This window comes from Canis aureus, chromosome 9 (assembly GCF_053574225.1).
Source record: "Canis aureus isolate CA01 chromosome 9, VMU_Caureus_v.1.0, whole genome shotgun sequence".
Lineage (NCBI taxonomy): Eukaryota > Metazoa > Chordata > Mammalia > Carnivora > Canidae > Canis > Canis aureus.
This window is the reverse complement of record NC_135619.1, coordinates 56,303,499-56,320,822: the sequence shown is the minus strand read 5'-3', so window position 1 is coordinate 56,320,822 and position 17,324 is coordinate 56,303,499. Positions and strand designations below refer to the sequence as shown.

General features: G+C 37.5%; 1 protein-coding gene across 20 annotated transcripts in view; it reads left to right on the top strand.

Moving 5' to 3' along the window:
* The window catches only part of CEP128 (centrosomal protein 128), a 394,735-nt gene that overhangs the window by 310,589 nt on the left and 66,822 nt on the right, over positions 1 to 17,324 (top strand). For all 20 annotated transcript variants that reach the window (XR_013386591.1, XR_013386590.1, XR_013386592.1 and 17 more), the window contains one exon: positions 10,130 to 10,179. Coding sequence is in view for 16 of the 20 variants with exons in the window: in XM_077910222.1 (XP_077766348.1) it covers positions 10,130 to 10,179 (50 nt within the window). In the remaining 4 variants the exon portion in view is untranslated. Of the gene's footprint in view, positions 1 to 10,129; positions 10,180 to 17,324 lie in introns of those variants that run through there.

Below are 17,324 nucleotides of genomic sequence, written 5' to 3'. Positions count from 1 at the left end.
TATTGTTTAATTTCCAATGTTTAGAGATTTTCCTGTTATATTTATGCTTAAATATATCCTCTGTGCTTTTATATATTCTTGATAATTTTGTCTAGTTGTACAATCACTTATTGAGAGAAGAATGTTGAAATCTCTAACTCTAATTTTGAATTTTTTCTTTTTTCTTTTAGTTATATCAGTTTTTACATCATTTTTTTTGCAGATTTGTTATTTAGTATGTACACATATAGAACTGTTCTGTCTTCTGAGTAGATTAGCTCTTATTATATAATGTCCTTTTCTTGTTTCCATTGATTTTCTTTGCTCTGAAATCTGCTTTGTCTCATATTGATATATCATTCCTAATTTTTTTCATTAGTGATTACATGATATAACCTTTTTTAGTTTTTACTCTCATCCTGCCAAATCATTATATTTGAAGTGAGTTTCTTATAGACAGCATATAGGTGAGTCCCTGGATCATGTCATAGATTAATGGCAGAGAAGTCATAATCAAATCTAGTAATTTCTGTCTTTTAGTTGGTATATTTAGACCATTTTCATATAAGATAATTATTGAAATGTTAGGACTTAAGTCTGCCATTTTTTTTTTGTTTTCTGTGTTTTTTATTTCTCTGTAGTTTTTTTCCCTCACCGTTATTTTTTTTTTAAGATTTTATTTATTTATTCATGAGAGACACACAAAGAGAGAGGCAGAGATATAGGCAGAGGGAGAAGCAGGCTCCATGCAGGGAGCCCGATGTGGGACTGGATCCTGGAACTCTGAGATCATGCCCTGGGCCAAAGGTGGCGCTAAACCACTGAGCCACCCAGGCATCCCTCCCCCACCATTATTGTTGGTTATTCGAGCAGAACTTTTCTAGAATCTCATTTTATCAGTTATATTTTTTAGCTTATCTGTTTGTGTAGCTTTTTAAGTGCTTGTTGTGAGCGTTGCATTGTGCATACACAGCTGTCACAGTCTACTGGTATTGTCATCTAACTAAAGTGTAGCAAATTTCTTTCTTTATGTTTTTTTGCCCTGGTTGGCTCAGTCAGTATAGCATGCAGCTATTGATCTCAGCGTTGTGAGCTCAAGCTCCACATTGGATATGCAGCCTCTTAAAAAAAGAATAAATTTTAAAAAATATTTGTAATCGAACTATTTCCTCTATATGCCTTTAGAACCTTGTCAGATAGTGTTTCAATTTTTTGTCTCAACATCAAACATAATTTTAAAACTCAATAGGAAAAGGGAAATTTATTGGATTTTTCTATATTTTTTATTACTGTGTTCTCTCTTCCTCATCTTCTAAGTTTCTTTTTTTTTTTTTTAATCATTTCTTCTCTTTTTAGATAACTTTCCATAGTCACTGTTTTAGTGTAGATCTGCTGAGAACAAAGTACTTTAATTTTTCTTCCTGGGAATGTCTCAACTTCTCCTGAATTCTTGAAGGATATTTTTAGTGCTTGCAGGATACTGAGTTATCTGTTCTTTTGTTTCAGCATTTAAAAAATGTATTATAACCTCTATGGCTTCTAATGAGAAATTCACCAGCATTCTAATTGTTTTCCCCCTTTAACTAAAGTATTATTTCTCTCTCACTGCTTTCAAGAGTATTTGGTTTTTAGAACTTTGTGATATTTAGAGTAGGTGTAGGGTAGACCCAGAAATCTGAAATGCCCAGTTTAGTGGTAGGTGCATCAAGAAACCACCACAAACTTTTTGTAACTTCCGTAAACAGGGTATGATTGAAGAACAAGTCGTATACCTAGAATTTCTATGAGCCCAAAAATACATACATCTTATGAGTCTAGAGCCAGAACACAATCTAAAATAAACTGCCTTCCAACTTAAGGAATTTAAATAAAAGCCAAACTTCCTATTAGGTGAACCCAATTTTAGAGGTAATATATGCAGGAAGAAGCATGGTTTTATGGCTAGATGTGAGCATATGAAACTTATTCGTAGAGTGGTGTTTACAACAGATTATAATAAACTTCTCTTGCTCGTTTTGCTAATTGTCACACGTAGTCTCATTGACCAAAGCAGCCCTCAGACCAATATAGAACAGTGACTTACTTGCTAATGAATATGTTCTTACTTTCTATGCTTGTGTTGCTAATAAATGACAAAAAATCTTAACAGTTGCCTGAGTCTCAATGTTTTGTTCTACATTTTGGTGTTTCTCCAAAGCCAGAGCCAAGAATGAGATGGAATGGGGTAGATTACTGTGTTGTTTTCTGTAGGGTAGCAGTTTTGTGGAGAAGAGGTTTTAAATCTCTAAAGTTGTCAAGATGGAAAGTTTCACCAGAAATGAATTGACATCAAATAAAACATGAGTACCTGTATTTGGATGTTTCACCACATACCCAAGACAGACAGTGGATTATAAACCTTTCATTTATTGGACTATTTGGGCTCCATCTGTAGACCAGTATGTTGTTTCAGCGTCTGAGACAAACCACAGAGGATAACCATACTTTTTGAATGTTGTTCTTCATTTTAATCTGTGTGTTTTCTGTGGTCAGTCCTGATGAGAAAACTCTTAACTTGTTGTGGTATATCCAGATATGTACCAGTGGGTGGCAGTAGATATGTCAGAGTGCTAAGTAATAATAGCTACCCATCATAGATAGAGTCTAAAAGCAGTATACTTGAGGGCTTTTTTTGCTTATTTGTTTTAAAATGCAGCTGATTATTTTTCACACATTTTCCTGACTTTGGCAGGCATACTGAATGGTAATCTTTAAAAAAATAATAATAGCTAACATATATAGTACCAGGCACAATTTTAAGTGTTTTACATATATTAATTAAACACACACATGCAACACACATTTGGTTGTTTTCAAGGTATTTTGGCGACTGTAAATTTGTATTATTATTCATTTATCCTGTTTAACTATACTAGTAGAACAGAAAAAGCATTTGCTGATACATATTATGTTAAGCAGAGGAACTATTCAGCTGTCAGCCATTCATTTAACCCGATTTTTGGTGGTGGTTTTATTTTGTGAGATATTCTGCACATTGTGTGGAGCACACCTTGCCAAAAACAGCTGCCTTTTCAAATGTTTTAAGTGTTTGCTTTCCATCAAAGCCATATCTTTTGATGTCCTCTCCCAGGGTTGAGGGATTTCATTTTGGACAGCAATTAACTATATTAATTATATAGGTCTTCTCATAAACCGTTGTTCTGCAATTTGCTTTAGCAGAGTTTCCTTTCAGTTTGGGGAGGCACTGGATGATAGATAAGCATGTGTGATAGAGTTTAGAATAGTTTGTCATTTCAATACATCTTGAAAGGCAAAGGAGAATAGTCGTTTTTTTGCGGGGAAAAAGTACTGGACCCACATCCAGTTTAGAAGCCCTGGGCTCAGGTTCCTGCACAAAAGTGTTACTTTTGTAACTAGCTGTGTTACATTGACAAAGGCTTTTGCTCCTTGGGAACTCAGTCCTCATCCACAAAATGTGAGGAAGTTGGATTAGATCATTGGTTTTTAAATGACGTAGTTTGGAGCTTTGTAGCTCCACCATAGCACCACAGAGGTTAAGCCCAGGATTGGAATGAAGCCCCAATAGGCCGGCCCCCAGGTCCTCCCTTCTGCTTTTACCTAAGAAGCCTCGTTTCAGCTTTTTAAATTACTGTATTTATTTATAATATACATTTGAAAGTACATGATTTCATTCATAAGACAATTCTACTTGTTTTTAAAAAAGAGTGAAAACCCTGGGATTAGGCTATTCCAATGGTCCCTTCTGTCCCTAAAATATTAGTGATTCTAATAACTGGGGAGCCAAAAAGAAAAACAGAAATTGGCCATTGTCTTTAGCATGTAGCTAGTGTCTCAAATATCTAGTATACAACTGTGGGAGGCTCTGTCCTTCATTTATGACCTCTGAAGGGTTGTAAGGTGCTCTTTTATTTAATTTTATTAGACCACAACTGCCACCCACAAAGACAAATGACACAAATTTATTTTTTAAAAGGCTTACATTCTTTTGAGAATTTACTTATCTATTGTTTTAGGTAAATGTCAGCACATAGAGTAATACTGAACAGGAGCATAGATTACTAAGTGAGGTATAGAGGCCAGAAGCTAGATGCTTTTCTCTGCAACCATTAATTTGCTAAATTCTGCTGTCAGTGCTCCTCTGTCCAGTGTTGCTGTTATAAATGTTGCTGTGTCTGAAGCCCTTGCTTCTATAACCTTCTGTCCATTACCAGCTGAGTAGAGTTATAATATGGATATCTTATAGTAAAGGTTAAGGGGAAAAATCTACTCCTTTCTAAACTTGATCTCTAACTTTTCTGTGAAGGGTCAACTTGCTAGATAGATGGATTGCTTATGTACAGCTGAACATGATTCTCCTTTTAAAAGCAAATAAACAAACAAACAACCTATCTGATCCTTCAGCTACCAGGAACCAGAATCAACATAAAAAAGTGTCAAACCTCCTTAAACAGCCAGACCACTAGTTGGGAAAACTGTGAAGGAAGTAGTACAAGGCTGTCTTAGCCAAAAACTCGGTCATGATATATTACCCTGGATGGGTCAGAGAAATGCAAAGTGGAACAAAACAAAACACAGCCAGATTCTCCAAATTTTATCCATGATGGCCTGCTTTTTAAAATAGGATTTTGCCCCCTCTAATGACTGTATGTCATAATGAGTTAGTATCAGCTCATTTAAAGAGTTGAAGCCAGTCCAAGGAAAATACACAGGACTGCTGCCCTTTTCTCTCTCTCTCTCTCTCTCTCTCTCTCTCTCTCTCTCACACACACACACACACACACACAAACAAAAAAACAAAAAAACCCAAAAACAACAACAACAGAAAAAAAAACTTTCATTAACTAATGTTGATGGAAGCACATTTAGCCACAGCAATTTGCATGGCAGTTGAATTGCTATTTGTATTGAACAGCAAACCAGAGAATAATAAAGCAAAACATGAACATGCCAGTGGTGAGCAAGGGAGCAGGGCAGCCCTTCAACTTTTTCCATGATGATCATTCGTTCTAAAGCTGCTAAGACCAGACAATGACAAGATTGCTCATTATAACAAGGCGCACTAATCACACTCTGTTTTCACAGCATATGTCACGTCAGCTGTCCAAAGGTCTCACCTGTATTCTCTCATCTTGTGGTCACAGCAGAGTAGTTGCTTCTCAGCAAAGCCCAGTGACCATATTTTATCAGCACAGGTTAATAATCCTATTCATCATCCCAAATGCACGTACTTGAACAAAGAACCTAACAAGTGAGCAATTGCACAGAGCAGTGATGTAGGTGGAGAAGACAATTTTGGGGATTCAAGTTAAGCAACAAAGGTAAAAAGGAAGTAGTTAGGATATGAATATGAAGACATTGGAGCCTTGATTGTTGACATCAGAGAACTCCTAAAGGAAATCAAAGGAATACAAAACATGTGCATCTTTAAAAATAACAGTATTAAGAAAGATACAATTAAGTACTGAGTGGTACAAGTGAAAGTATGATATATACCGCAGAAGATTGCTCTAGGAATGCAAGGAAAGCAAAGCTTTAGCTGTGGCTTTAGACTAACTAGGTAATCTTAAGCAAATCATTTGCCTTCTTTGAGCCTCATGTCTTTATTTATTGTAAAATGAAGTGCTTACTGCAGAATAGAACATTCTTGCCAAATCTTAGTTCTCCCAACTTTCTGAATAAAGATAAGAAGGTTCAGTATAGCCATACAACCAGAGACTTTTAAAACTGACAGTAATCCAGCTAAACCTAATTTAAGTACAAACAAGAAGGGAAGGAAGAGAAAGAAGGAAGGAAGTGGAGAAGAGAAAGAGATGATAGGAGGGAGTGAGGAGAGTTCGAAGTTCAAGATTATGTGGGCTTCAGACAAGGGTGATCTTGTCCTCAGCCTATTATTTCTGTCTCTTGGTTCTGCTTTCTTCTTTACCAGCTTTGCTGTTGTACAAGTTGCTTTGGCGTAGTGGAAGATACAGCCTTGAAAGCACCAGGTCAATATAAGATTGTGGCTTTAGACAGAGAGAAATTCTACCAATTTTTGCCTGTTGTGGATAGTGTGTGGTCCCTGTGTTGTTAGTGGGCCCGTCTGGAGCCACTCTGGGCTTGAGTTGAGGCCTAGCTGGAGGGGCCAGAGAACACTGGCAGGGCATGCTGTTAGCAAGTCGGGTAGCAGGCATCAACACCTCGCTGGTTCTCACAGGTGTCCACGTGTCTAGGCTGGGAGTAGCGGGGGGAGGGAAGTGGTGCTGGCCAGCTGTTTTATTCTTAGAGAAGTCGCCGAATGATCCCTGCCCCTCCAGAACATACTCTTGATTAGTAAACAAATTTCTTCCCATATGCCCCAGGCATTTTGCAGACTGTTGCTTCTATGCTGTATCTCCAAAAGGCTCTTTGTTGTACTGTCTCTCTAAGGATCGGAATTCAGTTTCCTCCGACTCTCCTGGTTCTCCTAGAGCCCAGCCTGGTTATTTTTAAGTTTCCATGTGTTAAGTGCCACTGACTGTAAGAAGTCCTGAAATTGTGTGCCTCTTGTTTTCAAAGTCAAATGTTAGAGGGATTCCTCTTTCATCTTTCCTGTTCCGGTTCCCTATGCCTAAGGTGCCTGGGGTGAGGATCTTTTTCCCTGAGCTCCCCTCATCCAATGGATACAACCAGATAATACCCTTATCAGTGTAAATAACCCAGAACATGATTCAAAGACTGGCAGAACAGACATTTCACAGTTAAATGTAGAGAAGAGGCCATGTGGAAGAGGATGAGAAGAACTTAGATGCTGTTGGGAGCTAAACATCTGTAAACAGGGAGGGACACCATGGGCACAGAGAGGGGAAAGAAGCAGGTATTGGATCTCCTGTATAATCAAACTCAACTCACAAATCTGATAAAATTATAAATTTAAAGATGTTCAGTCACTCTTAGAACTTCATAGAACTATTTCAATTTAAAAATTATGTTCTCTGTTTTCAATACATAGAGGTTATGCTGCTTTTCCAACAAAGCTGATACCAATTAGAATGCTTGAGTTTGGACAGCTGAACAACAACAACAAACTACAAGAAGATTCCTACAATGAGCATTTAAAATATAGAACTCCTGGACTTTTGACTTTGAAAAGAGGCATACAATTTCAGGAGTTCTTACAATTGATGGCACTTAACACCTGGAAATTTAAAAATAACCAGATCCAATAGCAATTAGTTATCAGCTATGTTTTAGCTAAGGTGTTTGGTGTTTGCTGTACCAAGTTGACTTTGGAGGAACATGATCAGTTTTCTTTAATGGTTGATGGACCCGCACTATCCATCACTCCGGGTCCAATGTACCATTAAACAGTGTAATTCACTACAAGGGGTCTAGCTCAGAGAACCTTCTAATATCTAGAAGTTGTGTATCAAAATGGCCAGGTTCACATAGGAACACAGTATGAACTTATATATTGTGACTGTTCAAAAGAGTCGTGCTGAAGACACAATTTACTGAAACTATTGTTTTTAGCTTGATAACCCATTCTTCCTTCTCTTAACAGAACCCTGATCTTTCTTTTAGAAACTGTCCTTTTTGTTCTTCATCTAATCCTTTTGGGATTATCAGTGGAGGTGCTCTATCCTTTTCCCTAGCCAAGCAGTAGGCAGGAGATCTGAGTGAGGCTCATTAGCTTTACTCGTTATAGAATTTCATCTGGAGTGGAGTGGCACAAAGACTAGAGACACCCAGGATAAAATGCCCATTAGCTCATACTGCTTATATCCCTACCATCCCAGACCAGCTGTTATTCTCTATAGAGTCTGGATATTCTTCTAATAAATTCTGAATGTTTCTTTTATAGTTAACAAATGGTTGCTGTATGTTAGCAAATGTTGTGTACCAAACCACCCCCCAATTCCATTGATGTAGGTCACAATTCTGTGAGTTGGAGTAGGCCCTGGCTCACTAGGCAGTTTGGTCTCAGTTGGGCTTCTCTTCTGAATCGTCTGTAGTCATCTTCAGGCCAGTGGACAGCTATGCTCTTGGGCATTTGTTGGATGCCAGTTAAGGCAACCTGCAGGGTATCTTAGGTGAGAAGTGTCCTAGACCCTTGTCATCCAGCAGGTTGTCCTGGGCTTGTTCATACGGTGGTGAGAGTTCCATGTGGAAAAGTGAAAATGTGTGAGGGGATCCCTGGGTGGCTCAGTGATTTGGCGCCTGCCTTCGGCCAGGGGCGTGATCCTGGAGACTGGGGAGGGGATCAAGTCCCACATCAGGCTTCCTGTCTGGAGCCTGCTTCTCCCTCCGCCTGTCTCTCTCTCTCTCTCTCTCTCTCTCTCTCTCTCGAATAAATAAATAAATAAAATCTTTAAAAAAAAAAAAAAGAAAATGTGTGAGAACTCTCAGTGCAGATTGGCACAGATTCTGTTGTATTCTATTTAGCAAGTCAAGTCAAGAGGACAGCACAGATGTGAGATGTAGAAAGTAGATGCGTGTGGCCTCCCTCCCGATAGTAGCAGCTGCAGTGTCACAATGCAAATGAATAAGGATTCAGGATGAGAAATTTTTGAAGACACTTAAACAATCTGCCACCTCCAAGTTCATCTCTGTATAGCTAAAGAACCTGATGTGCTAACAAGAAACCCCTCTAAAAATACAACCGAATGCATTGACTTTCTCCTCTCACTTTATTGACATAACTCTGATTATGGAAGGTGTGAGAGCCAAAGTCAGCTCCTCAATGGGATACAGAGCAAAAATTACCTATTCTTCTGAATTCCAGTACATTGTATCTTTAAAAAAAAAAAAAAAAAGATTTTATTTATTCATGAGAGACACACAGAGAGAGAGAAGCAGAGAGACAGGCAGAGGGAGAAGCAGGCTCCATGTAGAGCCCAATGTGGGACTCGATCCTGGGACTCGATCCCAGGACTCTGGGATCATGCCCTGGGCGGAAGGCAGATGCTTAACCGCTGAGCCACCCAGGGATCCCCCAGTACGTTGTATCTTGAGGGGATTGTTTGCAACTCCTCTGTAGCTGAATTAGCCATGTAGTCTCACCCTCAGTTATATCGTCTGCCAGGTCTCCTGAAGTTGCAGCGTATTGCTTGTTCAGTTATGACATATACGAGTATGACTCGGCTACTCACTATAGTTTTGCTTCCTGCTGTATGTAGTATAGCACTTGCTAAAAACATTTGCATTTGCCTTTCTAGGATATATATTGAATTTCTGTGAGTTATATTCTCCTTTTATGCAGCACAGCCTCTTGGTAAGCTATATCAATCACAGAGCAAGGCAAATGCTAATATTAATGTGCACTGCTATAGGTGTTTCTTGCCTGTTTTCATCCAACTTCTGACTCAGCCCAGCCCTCTTTAGGTTTGTGAGATCTAATAAGATCATAGCACAGGGTGGTATAGCTGCAGGCAGAAAATTCTGCTTGCCAAATATATTTTCTTTTATAGCAAGTTTGTAAATTAATGTAGGGTGCTGAGATACCCTGGTTATATGCATGAATTTAGACAGAACTGTTTTCAGTTGACTACCTTCCCTTCCAGCCACTAATTTCTCTGAGATGATGCCAAGCTCTTGGTCAGATGTAGCTTCAATGCTTCCCACCTTCTTAGTGTGAAATGATAATTAATATGACTTTATAGTTAAGGTGGTGTTCTACTTCCATTAATAACACCCATTATTCCAGGATGTTTTAATTTGATCATAAAAATTGACTCTGGAGGTGGAACTTGGCTTGGGAGCTTATGTTAAGAGCAAATGGTTTGTTTCTAATTTTTTGTTAAAAAGAAAAAAGTTTTTTTTTTAAAGAAAATTTTGTGTTACTTTAGAGTTATATAAACAGTTGACCAAATTCCTAAAATATTGATATGATTTTGGATTTGTAAATTAGTTGGCCTTATTCTCTGGTACCTTCACCAGAGTCAAGACCTCCCAGGGCTTCTCAGCTAGCTCAGGATGGGCAGAGTCCAGAGTTCTGTCCCATCTCATCAGCTAGGATCAGAGGGCATTTCTTTTACATTCCTTTTTCACACTTAAACATCAAGTTCTCTTTCCAGGCAACAGTTTTTATAAGCTCCTTACTGAATTGGGTTTGATAATAAGAGGCAACTCGTTTTCACATTATCTTAATGGGTATTTTGCTTTCTTGTTATAGATCTCCTGGAGGAGACCCACAGAAAAGATGAAGAAATGGAGTCTCTGCAGGTAAAGTAAATTCTCCAATACAGCAGGTATCCTTGGGATAAAAACATGTGTTTTTACGCTGATAGACTTTATTGTTATCACATTCAGACCACTGACAAATAGAGTGAAAAATATGTCAGAATTTTAAAGCCCAAGTTAGAATTTGCTTCCTCTTAGAAGTGTTTGAGAATATTTATAATCTCCTAGTCCCGGTGCTATTCTTGAAAGGAACCTTTATTCTTTGGTATAGCTTAATAGGAACTGAAATGAAAGCAATACCTTTGCACAGTCATTTCCCCCCAAAACAGGTCTGATGAATGATGATGAATTCATGGAATCTACATTTGGAGTGAAAGTCCAGAGGATTCTGAGTCCATGAATGTCATCCCCCAATGACCAACCAAGAATATTAACTCATATATGGAGCTTAAGACTTATACCTTGTATATCTCTTAATTCACTATGGATTTATACATGGCTCTTGGACTGGAAAATCGTGTTTGAAAGATTACTCTAGAATTTTAATTGACAGTTCCATAGTATGAGCAATTGATGTTAACTTGGCATCTGACAGTGGTAGTTCTCTCTTCCTTTTACATTGGGCTAACTTGCAGATGGGTAACTCAAGTGTCTGTCTTTATTAGGGGAAACATAATCAGTTATACTCACATGACAGAACCAATTCACTTAACATCATGCTGGGGATAAAGAACAGTAAATACTTTGGACATTTAGAGTTCTCTCTGGGCCTGGAAGCTGCAAGGCAGGACTGAAGAGTGATCTAATGAGCTGGCTTGAATGCTTTAGAGGTAAAGATGTTTGCTTCTGGCAAATGAAGGATGGGTCAAGCGAAGCCCAAAGAGCAAGGAAAATGTTCTATAATTGGGGTTTCTTCTATTTAATGGTGTCTTTGTTAAAAGAAAATTATATTATTGATCTAAAAATGAAGAAGAAGATAGCTCTATATCCCTAATAAAAATGGCATGTATTGGCCATAATTCTGTACAGATTAAATGCTTTTAACATCTTGAGTCAGAGTCAAGTTAAAAAGAAACAGCCTGGTTGGTCCTGTCTGGGGCTAGGAAAAATCTCAAATGTATACTCACCCTGTCTATGTCTGAGAAATTAATATCAGAGTTATGAAGAGCAAAGCTTCCATGTATACTAAATGTATATATTGAAAAAGTAACGTCTTTTTTGAGGCACTTTGGTTATACGTTGTATGTTTGCCAGAATAACACATAAACACATTTATTGAGTAGATAGTACATATATGGCCTTTTGAAATGATAGTACAAACCTTTTTGAGTTTATTTTTCTCAAATACAAATGTTGGAACCACTAACCCTGTTAAATTTAATAGCCTCTGTTGCCTCTCAAATATTTATTAAGAACTGGCAGCATTTTCTACCAAAATGTCCAGCAAGTGCAATAGAATGTACCAGCCAACTAACTATGGACATTTATAGATTTAGAGTATCCAGTATGATGTCCAGCAGCAGGAAAGTTCAATGCTGGCACTGTGTAGTGGCAATTAGTGCCTAGAAGTAACATCTTCTTAAGAACAAAGAAACTGACACCTCTTAGAGTGCATAAGAGTACAGAGACACATCACAGAAAACCTTTCATTTTAACACTGGAGGAAAATTCACTGAAAAGACCTATATTCCTGAATTTCTGTATTCAAATTATAAATATCACAGCTGATAGTTTTGAGAAGACTACTAAAGTATTTAGATTGAAGTCCTATAATCACACAGAACCTTGAGAAGTCAAAGACAAAACAGTTTTGTTTTTTGTTTTTTTTTTTTTTAAAGCAAAAGATTGGAAATTGATGACTTTGAATTTCAATACTGGCTCGACTTCTGGGCAACTTTGAGTACTCAATTAACTTTGCCATGCCCATTTTCTCATCTATAATATAAAATCATAAAACTGTCTTCTAGAAGTGTTTAGTGTGGATTAGATTATCCTAGAAGGGAGAGCTAAATATTTAATTCCAATTTACAGTGTTAACAAATCCCCATGTATCCAAATTGGAGTCAGTTTTATTTACTCGTTACCATCATATAATTATGTATAACAGACATTCTGCATTTAATGTCATCCCCCTTAAGGATAAGGGGCTATATATTTCCATACCCTTTCCAGTTTTCTACAAGTAAAAGATGTTTCATATCTCATTGAAAAATACTTGTTGAGCACTGGTTCTGTGCAAGGCACTCACTGTTCTGACTGCTAGGGATCCAAAGGCAAGCTGCTTCTACTGGATGCCTTCCTGCACTGGGAAAGTGTCTGTTACATAATAATAAACTATTTATAATGAAATACTTAAAAATGATATTAGAAGGGATGTACAAGTCACTCTGGGAACATATAATAAGAACACTTGCCTTTATTTGGTGGAGCTAGGTTAGAGTGGCAAACCAAGTAGACTTCCCAAAGGAAGTTCGTTCTTTCTTTTTTCTTTCTTTTCTTTCTTTCTTTCTTTCTTGCTTTCTTGCTTTCTTTCTTTCTTTTTCTTTCTTTCTTTCTTTCTTTCTTTCTTTCTTTCTTTCCTTTTTTCTTTCCTTATTTAGATTTTATTTATTTATTTAGGAGAGAGTGAACAACAGAGAAATGATGCAGGGCTCGATCCCAAGAGCCCAGGATCATGACCTGAGCCGAAAGGCAGACACTTAACCATCTGAGCCACCTAGATGTCCCAAAAAGCTAATATTTAAATGATAACCAGGAGTTAGCCCTGGCAAGTTTGGAGTAAAGATAAGTTTTAGGCAGTGTGAAGGAGATGGGAAGACCTGAAGTAAAAGAATATCAGTTTCATTTTTGGTATGTTGGAATGTAGCATTGAGAGAGGAGAGGCAAGACAGGAGTTTGTAAGGTAGACAGAGGTTTAAAGAACCTCATAAAGCAGTTAGGATTTTACCTTTAGTATATGGGAAACCAGTTAAGAGTTTGAAGCATGAGAACAATATGATCAAATCTTAATTTTTTAAAAAGATTTTATTTATTTATTTGAGAGAGAGAAAGAACATGTACAAGCAGTGGGAAAGGTAGAGGGAGATGGAGAAGCAGACTCCCCACTGAGCAGGAAGCCTCACACAGCAGCTTAATGGACTGAACCATCCAGGCACCCCTCAAGTCTTCATTTTTAATGGGTAACTAACTGGCTGTAAAGTCCAAAATAATTGGGGGCAGGTAAGATTGAAACCACGGATACCAATTAAGCAGACATTTGTGGGAATCTTGGCCAGGGATGATAGTGAGTGGGGGATTGAGTGGTAGTGGAGAGCATGAAGAGTGGTTTCCTTTTTTCTTTTTTTTTAAGATTTTATTTATTTATTCATAGACAGAGAGAGAGCCAGAGACACAGGCAGAGGGAAAAGCAGGCTCCATGCAGGGAACCTGATGTGGGACTCGATCCCAGGTCTCCAGGATCACACCCCAGGCTGCAGGCGGCTTCAAACCGCTGCCCCACCAGGGTTGCCCAAAGAGTGGTTTCTTAGTACATTTTAAGATCTAAAATTCCATGGAACTGTGAGATTGGTTGTTAAGAAGTAAAAGAGAAGGGTTAAGAATGACTCCTAGGTTTCTTGATTGGGCCACTTCATGGATGGTCATTCTAGTCAGTAAGAGAAAGGGAAGCTGATTAGTTCAGTTTTTGATATTTTCTGTTTGGGTGCATTGAAACATCCAGATGGCAGTGTCAAGAGAGGATCGGTACATGAGTCTAGAGCTTAGAAAACCTGTGAACTGGACTTGAAGATTTTGTTTTCATCCAATTAGTCTCCATACCATGTAGATGATACTAAAAGTCATAGGATTAGAATGCCTGGCTGACTCAGGAGGTTGAGTGTACAACTCTTGATCTCAAGGTTGTAAGTTTGAGCCCCATATTGGGTGTAAACCTTACTTAAAAAAAAAAAAATATCATAGGAGCAATGAGGATCCCCCAGGGAAAGTATGTGGAATAAAAAGATGAAAATTTAGGCTGGAAGCATAGGTAACACTCACACTTAAATTTCAAGCTAAGGATGGAAATCTTGCAAAGCGGTCTCAGACATAGAGAAAATAATTTCAGGAGGGAATAATATGAAATGTGGCAAAGCATATTTCAAGGGAAAAATAATAAAACAGTAAATATTTGTTAAATCATTGAATCCCCTAAGCTAAGGAGCTTATGTTTTAAAATTAAAATTTACCATACAATTAGTGATAATTTCCTATCATACCTATGCAGCTACTTTTCTCTTTCATGTTCCCAAATACCTGTTTAGCACAGTGCCTCACCACAGTAGGTATTCAATAACTATTCTGTTGACCAAATAAAGTAATAAGTATCACCCTGGACTCTTATTTAGCACTACCCATTAAAAAACAACTACCATCCCTGTCCTAGAGTTCATTTTCTGTTTAAAAATTTTGGAGGAGGGAAAGGCTCCTAATTTCTGGCATTCCTGTGTATATACCACACACATCTGCTTTCACCCCCTCTCTTTATCCTTCTCTCTTCTCCCTACTTCTTCGGATGTAGTATTGAACCAAAAGGTAAATAAGTGCGTAATTGGCATGAGTTGTAGTAATCAGTGGGAAAGGAAAAGAATGTAGTGGTGAGGGAGGCAAGCAGCAGTGAGAAGAGTATTTTCAATCTTAAGAGGAATCACAAAAATGAAGACAAACATATTTGACCTTGATTTCTATAACAGTTGGTAATTGCCAAAATTCTTCACTGGAGCTTCATATTGTCTGGCTCAGTTGTGTGTGTGTGTGTGTGTGTGTGTGTGTGTGTGTGTGTGTGACATTCATTTGCAGTTACATTGTATGCTGTTCTTAAAAACAAAGTATTGTCTTTGACTCTAAATGTATGATATAGTACATATATACAGTACATACATGATAGAGTCCTATTTGCATATGGGTTTGAGGTACATTGAAACAAGCAAATCCCTTCTTTAATCCACTCTGAGATCAGCTGGAACGTTTTAAATAGACACAAAAGGTGATCCCATTCTCCTTGATTTGGTTGAGAAATATTCAGTGACTGTAACCTTACTTGTAATGACTGGTAATAGTAGGTGCTGCTGTTTTTTGTTTGTTTGTTTTCATTTTTTAAAGTACCAACCTATCTGGTTCACCTTTCATCAATTCCTTGCTTTGTGAACCCCAGAGTGAAAATTACACCAAAAGAGTATGATGCTTAGTCATGAAAAGCTTCAAACTGCTATGTACGACCATCACTGAACAGAGTATCTGGAAAATGCATATGCCCCCTGCCTTCTCCTGACTTACAGTCATCTCACTTTTCATTTTATCTCAAGATAAAACTAGATGATTATGAACATGATTTTTCGTATTCACTTTCCTCTTTTACTAAGCCATTCAGGTCATTTTGAGGTAATATCCATATCTATAAATTGGGGATGGTAATAATACTTTATAGTACTATTAAGAGGATTAATTGGGATAAGAAACGCAGAAACAAACCTTGATACCTGGCAGGTATTCCATAAATATTAATTTCACACACTGGCTACACTTACTGGGTACTAGACTGCTTCATACTGGGATAAAGTGGTAAATGTCCCTGTGCCCTCCGACAGTCACCCTCTCCCTCTATCTGACCCTCCTTGCTCCTTACCTGGGCAACCATGATTTTAAATTCAGATTTTGGTCAGATTATGCTAAAAGAAGTGTTACATCTTGGGTTAGCTACTAACTATAATGAAACAGTGAAAAAAATTACAATGTGGCAATAATGAAATTGATTATATGGGAAGAATTTGAATATCAATCTTATTATTTAAGAGGAAAAAAGAAACAGTTGTAGAATCTGGAAATGTCACAAGTATTCCTGGACACTTTGTTCAGTATCAGTATTTTCATTAGAAATGAACTGAATCCTTAATTTAATTAAAAACATCGGGTTTATAGTTTGGTTTTTTTTGTTTAATTATATATTTTTTTTTCTGGGACATTCCAGAAGCTATGTATGCCCTTGAAGAATATTAAAGTGGCATTACTGACATGCTCTTTTTCAGATGACCCATAATTATATTTAATTCTTCTCCCAAGTAGCTTTAAAAATAGCCTGGAACCTTCCATTTGAAGGACTTGATTTTTTAGAAATGTTTTTAGAGTGGAAGGACAGGTGTTTGATTTTGGTTTTTGTCACCTCAATAGTGTTCAGACAAAAGCATATGAAATGAGTGGAAAGAGAAGATAATGTTTTCCTCAGCCATTACTTCATTTCAGCTACTTATGGAGTAACCTATGACAGCATAGTGTTTGAGGGAAAAATAAAACTCGAATTTCTTAGTTTTTTTGAAAGTGTAATTAATATTAATATAGGGGTATTATTATGTGAAAAAGAATTCCAGGATGGAGTTAGCAGATACCATCCTTGGGAATAAACTAGGCAAGAAACACACCAAAGACAAAAATCTGACCTGGATAAATAAATTGCCCTGGTGGAGGATTGTACATTAACATCTCAGTAGTACCCATTGATGGCCAATCATCCTGGTAAACAACTATATGATAAACTGGGCTAGTAACAAACCAACTGGATAATTTCTGTAATTTTGCTGTCAATCATTTCATCTTCTTCTGACTATAGAATGTCCATAGCCTGTATTTTCAAACCACATAGTGATTTGAGGATTTTAGGAATTATGGGTAAAAAAGTGGAGAAAGGGGCTACTAACAGTCCCTGAGTTAGAAGGGGAAGTAAGGGTAAAGTCTAATGCTGTGCTCTAACACTGGTTCTCTAGAACTGAAGGATTCCTTAAAGCAATTCTTCAGTTGTCCCAGAAATTCTAATTTGCTTGGGAGATACTAAGGTACATTTATAGAAGTCCCAATTTGAATAAATTGACAAATTATGATTGATGTTTATTAAACTAGAAGGTACATGCAGTATTCTGCTCCTCCGTAGGATGACCCACGAGACTTAAAATGCAACTTCCCATAATTCTAGAAATCAAACATAATGCATACCTACATACTCTTCCCAAGATGCAAAAATGTAGGCAAATTACTATATGTCTATTTCTTTTTCTGATATATGTTTAAAGAAAAATAACAAGTGTTGTAAGTGATGACATAAACAAGCAAAATGTGGGCAATTGTGGGGGTTGGAGGATTGGGCAACACTTGCCACTCTCGGG